Source organism: Anas platyrhynchos, chromosome 3, assembly GCF_047663525.1.
Source record: "Anas platyrhynchos isolate ZD024472 breed Pekin duck chromosome 3, IASCAAS_PekinDuck_T2T, whole genome shotgun sequence".
Classification (NCBI taxonomy): Eukaryota; Metazoa; Chordata; class Aves; order Anseriformes; family Anatidae; genus Anas; species Anas platyrhynchos.
Window position 1 is genome coordinate 36792649 of NC_092589.1, and position 17998 is coordinate 36810646.

The window sequence follows — 17998 nt, forward strand, 5'->3', positions numbered from 1 at the left end:
CTGTTTAGATTTTCAGGCATATAGGAGGTGGAGAAAAGATAGAATGTACATGAAGGTAAATAGTATGATATGTATATCAAGCCTTAAAAGATATATTATTTGAATTTAATTTCTTCTGAAAGAGCACACATATTCAGTGTAGCATGGATTAAGAAAGTCACATATCTATGTGACATCTATGTGACATATCTATGTGACTTTCTTATGTAGATACAGATAGGATTCTCCCACAAATATTTCACTAAACTAAATATTTCTTTATATACTTTCTGTTGATTTCCTAGTTTCTTTTCAGAATAAAGAAACAAGATAGGAAAACAGAAGGACATTAGAGATATAATTAGAAACATGACACTAGAAATACAATTTTATATTGCATTAAATTAGACTGTAGAGTAGACACAACAGAATTAAAGAGAAAACCTGCAAACTAATCAAACCATTAAAATAGTTTACTTGATATAGCCTATATGCTGTAAATTGAAATATGCATAAATTATATAGGGTATGGAAACTGTTTAAATGATGAAGAATAGCTTTAATGTTACACTAAAGGCTCTACTTGGGAGTTCTACCTTGGCTCAGGCCCAAGCCCTTTCACACATCTTTAGCAAATCCTTAATGCCTATAGACAAGAAGACATATGCATGTAGTTCAGATGGCTTTTGAAAAGAATGCATAGCTTCAGAATTACGATTATTATTTTCAGGTTTGCAATATGTGAAATATGAAGCTCAAGTGAGAATGATACCTCACTTCTACTTCTCTTCTTTTTGATGAAATGCCAGGACAGAATTCTAAGACAGGTCATCATCAAAAATTTTTCTGAAATATCAGTCCTTGCCATGTAGAGTGCAGGAGATACAGCCCAACAATTCAGGCATTTAAGCTGACATACTGGTTCCTACTTTATATTCAAAGATCACTGTTGTACATATACAAATCATTTGTATTGTTACTGAGGACAGTATCAAATGTGAGAATTTGCTAATGCTTCTGAGATTCTTATTTAAAAACTAAAGAATAAGTGGCATTACATAAAAGATGTAATTAAACTAGTCATTTGTTGATAAAATACAGTTACTTTCTGCTGACATGTTCCTGAGGTTATCAAAAGCTTTGTGCTAAGAGGAAACATATCTATCTAGTAAAAAATTAAATCAAAAATCAAAAAAACAAATCAAGTAAATTCTTCCTATAAAATATGAGCATGATAAATAGAAAAAGTAGGAGTCAAAGGGAAATCTTCAGCTGTTGAGTAATTACAAATACAAACAAGCAATATGAGAGCATTTTACACAGAAACGGGAAGAGGTAATCAGTAAACAAATTCTAAACTTCTCCTTTGTTTTAGAAGATAAATTAAATACTAACACACAAGCATAAGACAACAGATGTAAGATTAGTCTGGTGTAGTATCCTGTACAGTAAGTGGCAGCATGGCAGTATTAGATAACTTTAAAGAATATGTGAAGTAACTACTGTAAAAATCTATTATATGAACTGCTGTAGGACTCACCCTGAGTTATCATTGGAATGGTATAAAACCTGAAGAAGGAGTTTTAGTATTCTCTCTTCTGATAATCTTTAATATCTTTAAAGCTGTATTTTATCTCTAATTCCTGACTACTTACTGGCATCTTAGTCTCTGGTACAGGGTCTCACCATGCCTTTTGACACTGATTATCCTAAAATCAGAATATCCTGAGTTGTAAGGGAAGCACAAGGATCAATGAGTCCAACTCCTGTCTCCACGCAGGACCACACCAAAAAATCTGTCATTATAATGACTTTTTAATTATTTCCCTGCACCTCACATTTAAAATGTAGAGCTGAATAAAAAAATACATATTTTTTTCTTTGTAGAAACCAGAATAACCAGAAATCTTAAGATTTCAATTTCTATTATTTTTTCCCCCCAGTATCCTTACGCTTAGTTCTGGTTCTTTCACATGTGTGCATCTCATGGTATGAAACTCCTGTCCATTTATCTATTCCTTGTAACCTCTTTCTCACTTATTGTCTATGATAATTTCTTTCTCATTCCTGCATTCAGTCTCATCCACAATAATTAACAAGATCAAATCCTGCACTAGGACACTGGCAAAAGTCTAAGTCCCAACTTGCCAGCTCTTGTGTCTGAATTTTGAGTTGCAGATTCTCTCTCGCAGTTAAAAAAATATTTACAAAATACATAAAAGAGAGTATGCAGAAGCATAAGTCATGAGTATGTAAAGCAGATATATATGATAGTAACTAAAGAAAAAATACAACTATGCAACAATTATGCCTACAGTTATTGGAAGTTGTTTTATGTGGGTTTTGAAACTAACAATTTGCAAAAATATTGTTATTTATTGTCATTTAGCCAACTCAGAGGATGCAAGGAAAGATAACTGCAATGTTTAGCAGTTAACACTTTTTAATTAACCACCATAAAAACTTCCTTACTTACACAATCCATGTTAACTGGCCAATATAATTTGTATTGTCTGAGTTACTGTTTCTGTAAAGTATTAAGCAGATACTTAATAAATCCCATGACATTATTTACATGACTAAAGTTAAATATATCTTTAAAACCTTGTAAAATCAGGTTCTACAAATGGTTTCAGTTAGTTCTGAAAATTTTGTATACAGAAGATTTTTTTTTTTTTTTCAAAATAATAATATTAAATACTGCTTTTGCTTCACTATCTTTTAAAACTGACTGGCCTGAAATCTAACGATTTTTTTTAATGAATATTTATCCTCATCTATAAGATGTATGAGTCAGTATTCATAACTTCTGGAGCTGACAATATAAGTTTCTGGGATTTCTTTAATATTTGTGTTAACTGATGTAAAAGACTCTATTAGCAAAAATAGTTATGAAATCTGGTAAGGTCTGTGGTAATTCCTAAATCTTGAGAAAAGCATTTTGTATTTTTGTAATGGCTTCTGTCAAACCGCTTTCTGATTCTTTCACAAATCTACTGAGACTGATGACAATTTTATCATTGTAGGAGGTCTGTAGCTATCAGAAATTACCATGATAAGAAAGATGGCTTCTGAATTCTGTAGGGAAATTTGAAGGCCAAAAGAAAATACTTCAGTCAGAATATCTATTTAGTGGATATCAGAGCATTAAAATAACATACCTGAAAATAACATCTTGCCATTAAAGTTGACCACTACACTTTGCACAACTGGTGTTTTTTCAAAACATTTTGCTTCATTGTTAGGTGGAATTAATTGGCTTAATCGAGTCTGAAGCATACATATATGTCCAGGACTGAGTCCAATAAGAAAGAGTGTCGTATCCCAGCAATTAGCACACAGAGCTGAGGGTTTTTGGCTGCCAAAGAATGTACCACTATATCTTTGCACTGTCAAAGCTTTATAATAAAACAGAACTGTTATAACCATTTGAAATTTTATCCTACTTTGCAGCTAAGGATCTCAAAATACTAACTTGCCTACAAAAACTGGGATGCTTAAGTAGATGTGCCGTCCCCCCGATTTTAATGTGATCTTGATCCAACAGTACTGTAATTTATAGTTTTATTATTAGTTTTTATCATGGCATAGACTGCTTGTCCTAATACTGGCTTTCTTTTTGCTGATTTTTACTTTTTTTTTCTTTTCTTGAGAGCCTTCTAGGCTTAGTGTAGCTACAAACTGATTTGAAAAATATGTGATAGTCTGACTATTGTCCATGAACTTTTAAATATAAGTGTTAGTTTCAATATGAAAATGTATTGAAGCTTTTTATTTTCAGAAACTTTAAGAAATCAAAAAAGAAATACAAAAATATAGTTATTTGTACAATAGGGAGAAAATGCTGTCATTCTCAGAGACATAAAATAACGAAAGAGCACAGAAACTCAGTTATATTATTGCAAAGACAATTGGTCTCCCAAGATTGGGTTTAAGGCATCCTGGCAAAGCTGTATGGGTTGTATTATTAACAGTTGTTCTACTACTTTATTATTATTATTATTGTTATTATTATTATTATTATTATATTTTTTTGTCTAAAGTATTCCTTGAGCACCATAACACAAACATTAAGAAAAAAAGGTTATAAGGCATTATCTTTATAACACCAATAAATTACAGAAGATTAGAAGTCCTAATGCTGCCAACATTTCTGTACTAGTCTTGTGGAAGAATGTCAGGCCACTGGAAGGGACTGCAGACATGTAAGGCCGCTTACAATAATCTAGAAATAACTTACTATTCATCTGTAGCCCTCACAGAAATATGAGCACAAATTTTAAAAATAAATTAATTGTAATGAAACTAAGGGAGGGTTTTTATGTCCACATTTTTCATCTTGGTTGTTGAGGACTTTATTGTTTTCATGTCCACATGGAATATCATGGCATATCAGAATCTGACCCAAAGCTGATTGAAAAGAGGAATGGAAAGAAGGGGACAGGTTTATAGTTACTTTCAGGATGAGAAAGCCATACAATATGCAATCCAATTATATACAAAAAGTCTAATCTCAAAACAAATTACCTTTTCATGACAGAAGTCCACCTAAAACGCATTATCCTAACAGGATAGGAATCAGCTACATATTGATTAACCAAAGAAAAAACTTCATTGTCATAGCAGGTTCCCTGTGCCAACCATCTGTCCCAAATTATTTTTTTCTTAATGAACAGTACTTTGTATGTTTACCTAATAAATTTTACAAAACAACTCAAGTAGAGTAAAGAATGAATAACAAAAAATGGCTTTACTAAGAGATCTTTTATCAGTTATATACGGATAAATAGTACCCATTTGCTGACAAAGGTATGGCAAATGGTAAAACTGTATTCTGGTTGTGTTAGCTTTCTGAAATGAATGCACTATTGATCAATTCAGCTCTAACTTGTTTGCAAATGATACGAGTTTTTGAACCACTTCACAAATAGTTATTTTTAAATACATCAGAACAATAATTTTGAATTTGTTCTCACTTACCAACGTGCTGCTGCAGAAAGGTAGCATTTCAATAAAACTATTCACATGCACAAAAATGCAGTTATTTGTATTTTCTGGAACTAAGGCTTCAATTAATTTGATCACATTAATTTAGTAATAATTGCAATGATCACAGTGGTTTATTAAAAAAAATAAATAAAAAACATGTCAAAATAGCATAACATAAGCAAAATTTGTAAAGACAATCAAAAAAAGTTTGTGTTTACAATTTGATATAAGAGCTAGAAGCATAATTACTGAAATCTCATTCTATTTGAATATAATGTTTCTCTCCTAGGCTGAAAGATTTAAAGTGTTTATTGTTGTTTTAGGAAATTGTATGATTAATAATGCTTGCACAGAACTTCTTTCAATATCTACTGTTCTGGTTTAGATTTTTATTTTTATTTTTTGTTTAAAGTCACTACCTCCAAATCTTTTTGGGAAAAATCACAGAATCACAGAATTTCTAGGTTGGAAGAGACCTCAAGATCATTGAGTCCAACCTCTGACCTAACACTAACAGTCCTCCACTAAACCATATTGCTAAGTTCAACATCTAAACGTCTTTTAAGGACCTCCAGGGATGGTGACTCCACCACATCCTAATATTTTTTATGAGTTATGCTTAAAAAATGCTTTTCTGAGAACAAATTTACTTGAAGATTTAAAGGCTTGCAGCTGAATTTATATTCCATTTTTGGAGGACTGTTCAACAGAGGATTCACATCAGTTTGTTAAAGCCATCGGCACCTTGAGAGGGCTATAAATTTAAATTCCTGAATTTGCAGATACAGAATTAGCACAATACCGCTGGTATTAAATAAATAAATTAAAATGAATAAATAATAATAAAATAAATAAATACATAAATAAAAACTGGTTCTGTTACACATTTGATAATATGCTGAAGATCATACTGAAATAACCCAATAACTGCTCACTTAATTACACTAACCTGTCTGTCTGGAAAGAAAAGGCAGTCTGTTAACTGAAGAGCTGAGATCTTTTGCCTCTTTCAGGCTAAAGCAGTTAGATGGGCTCCACTTTTCTTCCAAGTTTATAGAAAGAGACTGCTCCAAGGCTGTAGAACCAGCAGAGGCAACATTAAGCTGGAAAAGGGCATCTTGTGCTTTCTTTTTCTCTTTTTTTAGCATATTTACTAGAATATCTGCAAGATACATTAAGGAAATCATCAAGGGTTTCTTCTATATAGCAAAAATCTTATTTGTTTATCCCTAAGTTTTTTTTATTCAAGTGGAACAATTCACATATGGAAGCCCATTTGTGAATGTGAATTTAGAGATGGGAATATTTTTTTATAAACATATCCAGGCACCCTAGTTTTTGCAAAACAGCAGAATCAGTTCTACCAGGCACTAATAAATTCACACATCACCACAAATGCTGATCCCATTAAATCAGTGCTTGATAAAAATATTTACAGGCAAACGGAAATGAAAACTCCGATAACTTATTGACATTGTGTGACACTCTCTTTTTCACTCTTTAAATTCTTTAAACAAAATCTCCAAAGAAAAGAAAATAAACCTTTAACTTACAGGTATATTGGCAAGAGTATCACATTTGTAATCTTTTCACAATAAGAAGGCTTACTAAATAGTAGAACAGGTATTTAGGAAATAAAAAAAACACTACATATTTCTTCCATATTTACATTTATATTTACATCCACATTTTATATTTCTACATATTCATTAGAAGTATATTTCATAGAAATATATTTTGCCTAACAGTAGATAGAGGGCTTACAATGAAAATTGTGTTTACATTCAGCCAAAACCACACGACTTCCTGTGATATATATATATATATATATGTATATATATATATATATATTTTTTTTTTTTTTTCATTCTAATCCTAATTAATCTTCTAAATGAACCACAGAAAATGTGAAGTAGTCTTTGGGGAATATTAATAACTAAACTGGGTAGCAATAATAAAACACTTTACAATTCAGTTATGATTGACTAAAAAGCTTCAATACTTCCCATCATTTTATCACAGTAGTCATGTTATTAAATCTCTAATGATGATGTACTATCACTTAGAGGCTGCATACTGAAAAATAGTTTTTGTTCAAAGTTTTATACTTTATGTACATACTATACTATACCCACATACTCTTATGTGGATTTTCCCAACATGCTTCTTCCTTGTACTTCAGTAAACAAAGCCATATATATCTATCAAGTACAGGAACATTTGATACAGATGCCTTGCTTTTTCTCATTAGCAACTTCATACCAATTAAATCATTTATATCAGGAAGAAATGTTTCTATACATTCAGAAGCATACCCAGACCTGAAAACTGATACCAAAATTGAGCAATTTTTTTTTTTAAAAAAAGGATCATTCAGTATTATGACTAAAACTGTTTTAAAGTGCCCCTTGGAATGCAAAAATTTTCTGTGACAAAACAAAAATTGAGAAGCTTTCCTGCCACCTCAGTTCAGACTGGTAACGTGCTACATGCTGTGGTCTGCCCACAGCTCTGTCAGCCAGCTAAAAATAACTCCCTACCTTCATCATGCAATGGTACAGCTACTCCTGTCTGCTGTGAGGCCCTGAAATGGATAAAGCACATCTGAGCAGTTTAATATTTTTACATGCAAAAGGCCTTAGCTTTAATTTAATTTTTAAAGCTGCATGTTTTGTAAGGTAATAAATTTATATAGTATCAGAATTTCCTGTTCTACAAAAAAGGTTTAATTTGCTTGAGGAAAGTGTTTTAGGTCTGGCTTTATCCACAGTATTTGGATCTTGGCTGGACCATTCTAAAGATAAGTGGTGCCTGAATCCAGACTTTTGGTTTGGGTCACAATTGAAATAGAAGCAGGTGCAAAGTAGGGGTCCTGCCACATAAAAGTTGGGAACTAAGTAATTGCCTTAACACAATGGGGTCAATAGAGAGAAATTGTTTTCATACAGCCAACTCCTATCTCACACACAGAAAAAAATACTGTAGCCACCTCAGCTGAAATCCAAATAATATTTTTCCTTCACAAAGGATACTGATCTCATTGTCTCTTTGCTGCAGAAGTTCTTTTAGTTTTTTCAACTCTTCTTTTCCTGCTGCTTTGTTAGTGTCTTTTTCTTCAGAGATGTGTTGTGAGACTGTTTTTTTATCAGAAATCTTTGAATGGTTCATTAGTTGCTATCAGAAGAAACAAACAAACAAAAGGTATGCTCCTGTAACCTTACCTCCAGCCATGTATTTATTTTACTCTGTAACTGTCTAGCTGTTTCTGCAAAGGAAAAGGCCTGCCTAGACTCTTGAGAGAACAAACTCATCATCAGTTGACTGTCAAGTTATATGCATTGCATTAAGTGTCGGGCAAGTTGTATTAGTTGACCTTCACTACCAAACACAAACTACTTTACTCTTTCTACACATAAACTCAAGTGTTCTCTACCATTACAGTGCTTTCACCATTAACAATATAATTATTAAAAGACAATAAGGTCAGCAATGTTTACACTATTATATCAGAAAGCTCTATCCCAAAATACAAAGTATATATTACCTTCTATTAATTTCTGTTGTTCCTACTTCAAGTGTATATTTCAACAATTTAGAAGGGCTTACAACACTATTACAACAGTTAGTGTAACAGATTCAAGGATATGGTATTTTTATTTTTTTTTTAATCTCTTTTGATTTGTCAAAAGTAAAGATTCCATCGTGCTCTGAATACATATGAATGTATCTATCCATTTACAAATAACTTGTAATGGATTTATTCAAATAACTTGCAGTCCTCTTTTATAAGTTACCACATGCTGAGATCCTTGCTGGTTTTTCTACACAATTCTTCTACATTTTTCTAATTAAATTTGAAATTCCTATCAGTCCTCCCTGCATTGCACAGTTTGTTTTATCCTTTTCCAATGCCTCTCAACCGTACTGCATTTCTTTTGACTCTTTTCAACTGTAAATGCCTTCAAATAATTTTCAGTCCCAGATGCACTTTCACTATGTTTAAAATAAATACCTTCACATGAGAGAAGCAGTACTTGATCTTGCGCATGTCTGCACCAACATCCAGCGTGCTTTCAGGATCGTTATCTTCCAGAAACGTTTCAATTAACTTATCCAACCTGAGAAGACATAACATTTTTAAGGGGAAAAATAATCACAAACAAGCAGACAACTCTTTAAAGAATTTAAAGATCTTCTTACATTAAGAATTAGAAATTAAGAATTTAAATTAAGAATTTAAATTAAGAATATAAAGAATTAAGAATTAGAATTCAATTAAGAATTTAAAGATATTTTGACAAACCTTTGTCAAATTCTGATTCACCAAGCTGACTGATATTAGCAGGCTATTTCTATTAGCAGGCTATTTCCTTCAACATCTTTGCAATTACAGGGTATTTTTGTGCCTGATATTAAAACCTGGATTTGGTACTGGAGATTGTACAACTGCATATTAAAAAATACTTTCACATACTAATGCATAGTTTTAGAACTGAAAGCAATGAAGAAGTAATCTTTAGTTCTTCTAATTTATTTTATAACCTTCTGTTCTCCTGTCATCTAATAATTAACATGATCTAAAGCCTGTCCTCTCAGAAAACATAACAGATGAAATTTTTAGAGACTTTGTGCATAGGATTTTTAATATCTACGGTTATTGTCAGAAGGTAGAACTATTTATTTTTATGTTACAAGAATCAGCTGATAACATAACTTTCATATATAAAATTGCTTGCTCCAAGTACCATGCAGAACATCTAATTTTTTGATGCAGATATTTACATATTTCTCAAAGACCTACTGCTCTTCTGATTAATGGAACGTAGTCAGCGCTTCATTCTCTTATAATTTATACTTATTTAACAAGCACCTGACAACATCTCTGTAGGCAGAAGTAATTCTTATTTCAATAAATCAGTCTTCATAAGAAAATCTGGCACACAAGAACATCCTTCTGCTCTTTCAAAACCAAATTAAAATATTTGGACTGGAAACCTACACAATATACCATCCCTTTGAGCTGGATGTCACAGCTATATGCATAGAGTCAGATTTTCTCTTGCATGCTTTCTTATCACCTCCCTGGGTTTTGTGTTCCAGAATGTAAGAAAAAGGAAAAGGACAGAGGACCTCTCAACCAAAATCAGCCCCTAACCCACTTACTAAGATATGCTTCTGGAAAATAGCAAGTGCAAGTTTGACCTCCATCAGCTGGTTTTTGATTAAAGGCCCATGCTTCTTGACAAATGCTGTAACCATTAAGGTAACAGGCAAATGGTGGGCAACAACTGCAGTCACATGTCTTGTAAATAATAATTCTATGATTTTAACTGTTTATTTAGGTTACTGTCCTCAGAAGATGATCTTAGGTGAAGCTGAGTGAGCTGCTGTATCTAAAATAATTGCATTTATAGCCAAATGGTCAGAGAAAAGTAGGAGTTCAGAACTATGTCTGTGCCTAGCATTTTTTTGACTAGTTCTGTTCATCTCCGCACATAATACTCATGCCTTCTGAATGTCCCTTAATAGTCACTTATCCTCTTCAATTACAGGATTGGGAATATTATTGCTATTTGATTATCTTAAGCATTTTGCTGTAACTCCAAAACCAAAATTTTAGTCATTATAATATTACAGTATCTAAAGCTGGCCCTAGAGTAAGCGGTTGGGAGATTGCCCTGGTTTTGAATACTTATTTTACTAAGACTTGGCACATTACTATATTGTAATAACAATTCTTTGTGAGAAGATGAAACTATGAGATGCATGACAAACAGAAAAAACAAACAAACAAACAAACATTATTTTTAGAAGAAAAATACCTGGAAACTAGGAACTGTATGACAGTATATCATAACAGACAGGTTTGGTTATTTTTCTCCTCCAGATTTCACCATGAAAAAGTGCCAATACTCAAAACAGGGGAAAAAGAATACAGCAACCCTCAGGTAGTTTCTGATAAACTGTGCTTTCCCATTTTCATCACTTTAGTTAAAGAACAAGAGATTGTTTATACCAGTCGTATTTGCAAAATTAATGACTTTTGAATTTATGGAACACCCCCTGAAGACAATGTGAACTTTACATGTGGAGGGCTTAAAAGAGAGGATATTTAAAGATAAATATAAGTTACAAAGGCATTATTGGCATTGATCATCTTCTCACATTAAAAGACTACAAAAACTGCTGGACAAAAGATACCAAAATTCTACTTATTGCTACATGATTTTTTACTCATGAAGAGTTCAACAACAACAACAACAAAAAGTCAGAAAAAAAAAGAGTCCTGTTGTACAAGAGGATATTCATATACTCTCTACAAACACTATGACCAGGAGAACTAACCCTTCATACATGGAGGCAGGCATTTGTTTAACGGGAATAATAAGCAACTGGGAAAAGACAAACATTTGCACTATTGAGAACACTATATAGTGATTATACGACACGGAAAGAATCAGTATTTGTCAAAATCCTAAGCACCATATTGATTTCAGTGAATAACAGGAAACAAAAATATTTTTTATAACTAGACTGTCTAGACTGACTATATGAAGTCGTCTATAAAAATGAGCCTTTAATCTTGAACTACAATGTAGAAAGGAGATATTTTACCCTGAGTAAGATTACCTGTTTGCCAGGGTCTTAGCCATTCTCAGGTTACCATGGATTTAGGCTATGGAAATCAATCAAAAAAATTACACTAACTTCCACCATTACCATTACTAGAATAACATGGCAGAAAGTTAAAATATTTCAAGAGGAAAAAAGAACATAGAATCCTTGTTAAAAAAAAAAAAAAAAAAAAAAAAAAAAGCTCTACTTTTGATTGCCAGTTGAGAGTCAAAGTTAACTTGTCAAGTGTAAAAGTGTAATGAGTTAGACAAGCTGGAGTTATAGATATGATCTTCTATTTCTTGTTTCTTATGCAACTTTTAATATGTTTGGCATTTGTGAAAAAAATGTAACAGCATAATTCATTTTTTTGGTGTCTCAAAGACTACATGGAAGGCAAAACAGGTCTAAATCACCAGACTAAGTCAAGTCTGAAATAGCAGACCATAAATCAGAAGTTTAGAATTAAGTTTCATCGCCAATTGGTGGAAACTGCAGAATCTTCAGTGTATTTTTAGATACTTTTCTAAAATTTCAACTTTAAGAATTAGAACAAGCACAGACTAGCCTAGCCTGAACACTACAGAAATAAACAAACAAATAAATAAATGAAAAGGGAAGAAAAAAAAAGATCCCCTCATCTCCATGAATGCCCGCAGATGAAATCACGTACCCCTTACTTTTTTTTAGGTTTCCATTTAAAAGTTACAATGACATATATAAATGACATATATTAAAAAATACAATGATGTAAATAAAATATGTGAAAACTAGACCACAGAATCACATAAATTAGAGCTGTAAAATATTTAATACATGTATATTGGACATTTACAATTACAACTCCAACAAATTCTTTCTAGTCAAAGCATCACATAGAGGCAGTAGTTATCCTCCTATTAAAAGAGGCAGAGCAAGAAAAAACATTTTTGCAAAAAGTAAAGGAAATCCAAAATGATTTTTGGTTTTCCTTCAGTTACCTTCAAAAGAAGGAGAGTGACTTTGTCCTTTGCAATAATTATGTACTAAAAGATGGTTACCTAATCTCTGATCCTTAGTTCTTTAACAGATAAATGCATATTTAAACTATTTTCCTCTAACCAAAAGCTGTCACAAGAATTTATGTCTGCAAGTATCAAACTTGAAAACCTTGTAAAGCAACCCAGCCATGAACAACATCTAGTTGTGCCTAGATGTTCAAGAGGAACAAGAGAGTATCTATCCAACAAACTCCCTACAAAATCTTGCTTTAGTTGTTCTGCCTCAGCCCTGAGATGATCTACGTTGACCTCTCTTAAGTAGTATGTTCTGTTTCTTGTTTCTAGTTCATTTTCAAAAAGACCTGAGTAACCAGTCCATAAATGCAGTAATGATGAACTTCTATCATTATGCCAAGGATAGCAGGTTAATATTTGCATGCCCTCTCAAGAAGAAATTAGGAAAAATCTGCCCAAAGAAGAGACTTTTCAAAATGGATTTTCAAAAAGAATGAGCAGGCTTGGCAAAGACCATATTACATATTTGAAGCATTTCTAAGTTTGTGACCAAGTTCTTCAAAAACATCTTGGGCTGAACATAATGTCCCTATTCCACCCACTGCCAAAAATGGGAAAATACTTTAGAAAAATCAAAGGTAGTTGTGTATGTAGGTTCTATGACATGGTTAAGGGTTCCAAGGAAATTCATAAACCGGGGTGGTGAAAAAAAAACAACACATAGTTTTTAAATCTTAAAATGAGAAACAGATAGAATCAAACAGAAAAAAACAACCCACGCAAAAACATACAAAGAAACCATTCCAATGTAGTATTTATGAACACTGTTGTATGCAGTATGAGATTTTTTTTTCCTTCCTTGACTTTATTTATGCAGACCAGCACTATAGTAGTTCCGTTTTTTTTTTTACTTATATGACACTGACCACAGAATGTGTTTTTTGTTGTTGTTGTTTTGTTTTGTTATTATACTCCTTTATTATCAACTTAAAATGCAGTTATTATAACCTCTTAGTTATACAACCTTCAGTGGCAAAAATCAAATCACCCAAGTAAAATGAAAATTAACTAAAATTAATCAACTCAAGGACCTACTAATGAAATAATAACAATAAAAAGCCTAGTAGCAAATGCAACTCGCTGGTGCAGAAACTCGAATATAGAGAAAGCCTCTAACACCAGGAATTTTGTTTCACATTGGAGTAACCTTTATAGAAAATAATTAGCCCTTAGCCACCTTACTAAGCTTAGCTTAGGAAGTTGAAGAGCACTAACGCCAACAGGAAAAAAGAAAGGATGTAAACAGTTTTTAATTAACTGAAATTCAATAGAAAACTAGTCATGTGGTGAGCTGCAAACAAAGAAATGAAAATAACTGAACTGCTTACAAGTCACACTTAATTGCTTCAGTGAAAATCTGCAGCATATACCTTTATTTCAGAATTTGATGTTCAATTTTAATGTAAGACAGTCAATTTAAGCTATTTCAATGTTAGAAGATGCTACATTAATCTGATATACAACCACCTAGCCACAGGAAACTGTCAGTGAAAGTACTCAACTAATATAAAAACAAACACACAAAAACAACAAACGAAACCTGAAAAGTATGCTTGAGAAATGTTAAAATCTTTGATTCTACATAGAAACAAATATGAAACCAATAAAGTCTTTCATTTTTTTGTAATAAATATTGTTAACAAGCAGGCTGATGCATTATTTGTAAGAAGTTACACACCGTTAAAGGTTTATTAATATTATTACAGCAACTAAAGCCAGTTGGGGGAATGCTAGGTTCTGCTCTATTCTATTCTTAGCTTCTGCCTAGCTAAGACAGCAGGCCTAACTTACACTAACAGGAGCAAGAGTGTACCGAAGTCTAGTGCCAGAATCCTGCTGTATCAGGAAGAATAGTTCTTCCAACAGAAACTCCCTGAAGGAAAAAGAATGTGAAAGTATCAAATAAAGACAAATTTTATGTGAAAAACAACTGTAAACAAAGAATGGGGTTTTCTTTCTCAGTGCTCATCAGAGAAACAAAACAAAAACAGACAAATGAAACAACAACAGAGAAAACAAGAGTAAAAACTTCCCACCAGAAAAGAAGTGAATCATTTTCTAAGTTAATGCCAATGGAACAGTATCCCATAATTTATGATATGAATTTAAACCCCACTTTTATATTTGGTTTATATTAACATAGTACAAAAAGAAAGGCACTGCAATGCTGATTCAGTTGAGTTTGAATAACAATACCTGAATGAAAACACGAGTCTGTTCTTACTGTGATGCCGGGATGCACACTCAGAGAAAACCAGTCATGAACAGTTGGGGTGAAAACTTATTAAACTAACCATGGTCTCTGGTTAGTGACTGTGAATCAGTCACAAAGTCTTGGTCTATCATTCCCCTCTTTATAACATTCTTCCTAAGAATGTAAACACATATAGAACTGCAGCTCACAGACAGCTTTTACATTATCAACTTGATTTCTCTCCTGTTACTTTCCACTCGTCAGGATTCTTTCTTTAATGAAGCCTGCTTACCATTTAGACCACAGAAAAATCACAAAAGCTTTCTATACGCAGTATTTTAGGTTCCAAGCAATTTTACTGATAGCACAACTCCAGATTGGTAAGATGAGCACTCTGCTACTTCAGTTTTACCTGCTCACCAAAAAACAGATTTTCATCTTAAAAACAAACAAACAAACAAACAAAAAAAAAAACAAAAAAAATCCACTTCTGAATCAGTCTTGTGTTTCCATGAAACAGGATGCAAATTACACAGCTGAAATGCATCAGAAAAGTATTCCTAGCCAACTGAGAGTATGTTTTTAAAGTTTAGAGCTCTCAGTAGCATGCAGGATGCAGGATCTAAAAACACATATTTGGAAGGACTCGTTTTGACCTTGTTTTATGTGCCATGATTCATTTCTAGGAGAGCTTGCCTTTTAACCCTGATCACCATCACTATGTATCATCTATCAAAATTAAGTTCACTTAAAGAACAATTAATTTTGTGTGTCAACCATGAACTTTATGACAAGTAAAATGGAAATCCAAGTGTGTGAAAAATAGACTGTTAACAAAGAAGCTACTGAAACACCTGAGATCAGCAGAGAGGTTCCTTCAACTAAAGAAGTTTGCTTACCTAGACTTCTGCAATAGATTTCCTATAAAATGATGTTATGAAATATCTTGGAGACCTCTAAAATGATTTTCCTATAGAGGCCAAATGGATAATGCCTCCTTCATGGCTCCAATGATGACATTATTGACACAATTATTTGTCTGCACATTATCAGGCCTATACTTGGAGGTATCTATAGCACATATCTCATCAAGTCAGGCAGCAAGCTTGAGAATCTGGAAAAAAAGTGCCAGCCAGCAGAAAACAGCAAGAGCACAACTAGGAGGCACATACTTTCTGAAAAAGGAATAGGGCATTTTCAGGCCATAGTAGAATATATCTCCTCCCTCAAGTTCCACCAACATCCCCAAACCAAAAAGCCACATATATAGTCAAAATTTGAAGTTCTAAAACACGTTATATATTTATAAAAAGAACAGATGAATAGAACAGGAGAACAGAGCAATATGGCCAACTGAAAAGAGAGCAAAAGCATTTTCTTGCCTATTGAGTAGAAACAGATTTACAAATATCATACAGTTTGCTAACGCTGTAAGCAGCAATTAGGTTTTATATGTTGCCTGTTTACATAACCAACAGGTTGGCATCCAAAGAAATTACCTAAATTCAATCTGGCAAGGAATCAATCATTTGGATTTTTTTCAGTTGTATATAAATGGCAAAAAATATGCAAATAAAGCTTCTAATTTTATAAAGCAATCAAACAGTATCATACCCACAGATAAATTATTAACATTCAACACTTGCACTGCGAAGGAAAGAAGCATACATTTCCTATTAGAGATATCATTCTCTTATTAAATATACTGGCAAAGTCATTTTTGCTACCTCCTATGTAAAGAGATCCTTCTGAATTAGAAGGATATACATGTAATATGACACATGTAAAGAGTTTCTACACAGTTGAAAATCACTCATTCCAGTGATGCAACACACACAGATCTAAATCTCTACATGAATAAATCAAGGGGAGATCTGGCAAGGACTGTGAAATGATCAAGACTATCTCATACGGGTTAAAAAATGTCTACAGTAATGCTATGCATGTAGAGTTTTTGCAGAGAATAAACATGTCAGGTAGATAGCAGAGTGTATATTTTTTTCTTCTTGAACAGCATTTTGTAATAACAAAGCAAAAGCACATACATAAAGCAATGCTACTCACTACCTGCTAATTGTGGCCACAATGGTAATGCATAGAGTACATCTAAAAGTACAAATAGAAAACTAATCTTCAGACTATCCAAAAAAAAATAAAATCTGATTAGAAGGTAACAAGAATTTGAAATATAAAGGAAGAACAAGGGACAAACGCACCAATTAAACAAGGAAGTCAAAAGGTCTCATACAGATGAACACTGAGACATTTCTACAGTATACATGTAGATGAGAGAGGTTTTGTAAAGATTAACTGTTTTTTATTAGATATGAGCTCTAAAGAAAAAGTTTTACAGAAAGTATTTAAAGTGCCAAGAGACAGAAATATATGTTTAATGGTACTTAGTAGCACCTCAGATGACCAGACATTCAATGGATTTAAGTGAGAGTTCAAAAATCAGCTATGAACAGACATGTTTGAACATATCCCTTCATAAATTGTTACCATGAGTTTTTTTTTTTTTTTTTTTAAAAAAAAAAAAAAGGAATCTGACCTTTCTGTGCTGTCACAGAAGATTTCATAACATTTAAGAGAAAAAAAAAACAAGTCCTCTCATGAAACACATTGATTTAACAGGATTCTAAATCAGGCACCTAAACTTGATGTTAGTGTAAGATATTTTAAACCTACAGTTAAGGTAGCTTCTCTTGAATATTTCCTACACAGTATATGTCAGTCAGCCTGCTAACTTCTGCACAAATCTACTCTCCTGTATTGACATAAACCAAGGTAATATGCTTCTATTTCTTCCACCTTGCAACAGAAATTGAACGCTGACATCAACGAATAAGAACATTTGCTCTGCTTTGTAAATTAAACCTTTGGTCCAATAGCTTAAGCACAAGTAACTATTAAAAACTCTACAATGTACAACAGTGCAATATTGTCAGTGCCATGATAGCATACAGATGTCACAACGTTGAAAGAAAAAAAAGAAAGACAGAAAGAATTAATGAGAAATCCAGGGTATGAGTAAGATGAACAATATATGAGTGCTGAAGTAAAAAATAGAAGCGTCTGTAATAACATATATATCTGAAAGAAATAAGGTAAAGTTATTAATAAATTAAAGTGCTAAGCCAGGACTTCCGTCCCTGTTACCAGAGAA

General features: G+C 32.7%; 1 protein-coding gene across 4 annotated transcripts in view; it reads right to left on the minus strand.

Moving 5' to 3' along the window:
* The window catches only part of KIF6 (kinesin family member 6), a 178424-nt gene that overhangs the window by 95418 nt on the left and 65008 nt on the right, over positions 1-17998 (minus strand). For all 4 annotated transcript variants that reach the window (XM_027454038.3, XM_027454040.3, XM_013103400.4 and 1 more), the window contains 3 exons: positions 8981-9086; positions 8001-8142; positions 5918-6130 (listed from right to left, as the gene is read on the minus strand). In XM_027454038.3, coding sequence (XP_027309839.1) covers positions 5918-6130; positions 8001-8142; positions 8981-9086 — 461 coding nt within the window. The remainder of the gene's footprint in view (positions 1-5917; positions 6131-8000; positions 8143-8980; positions 9087-17998) is intronic.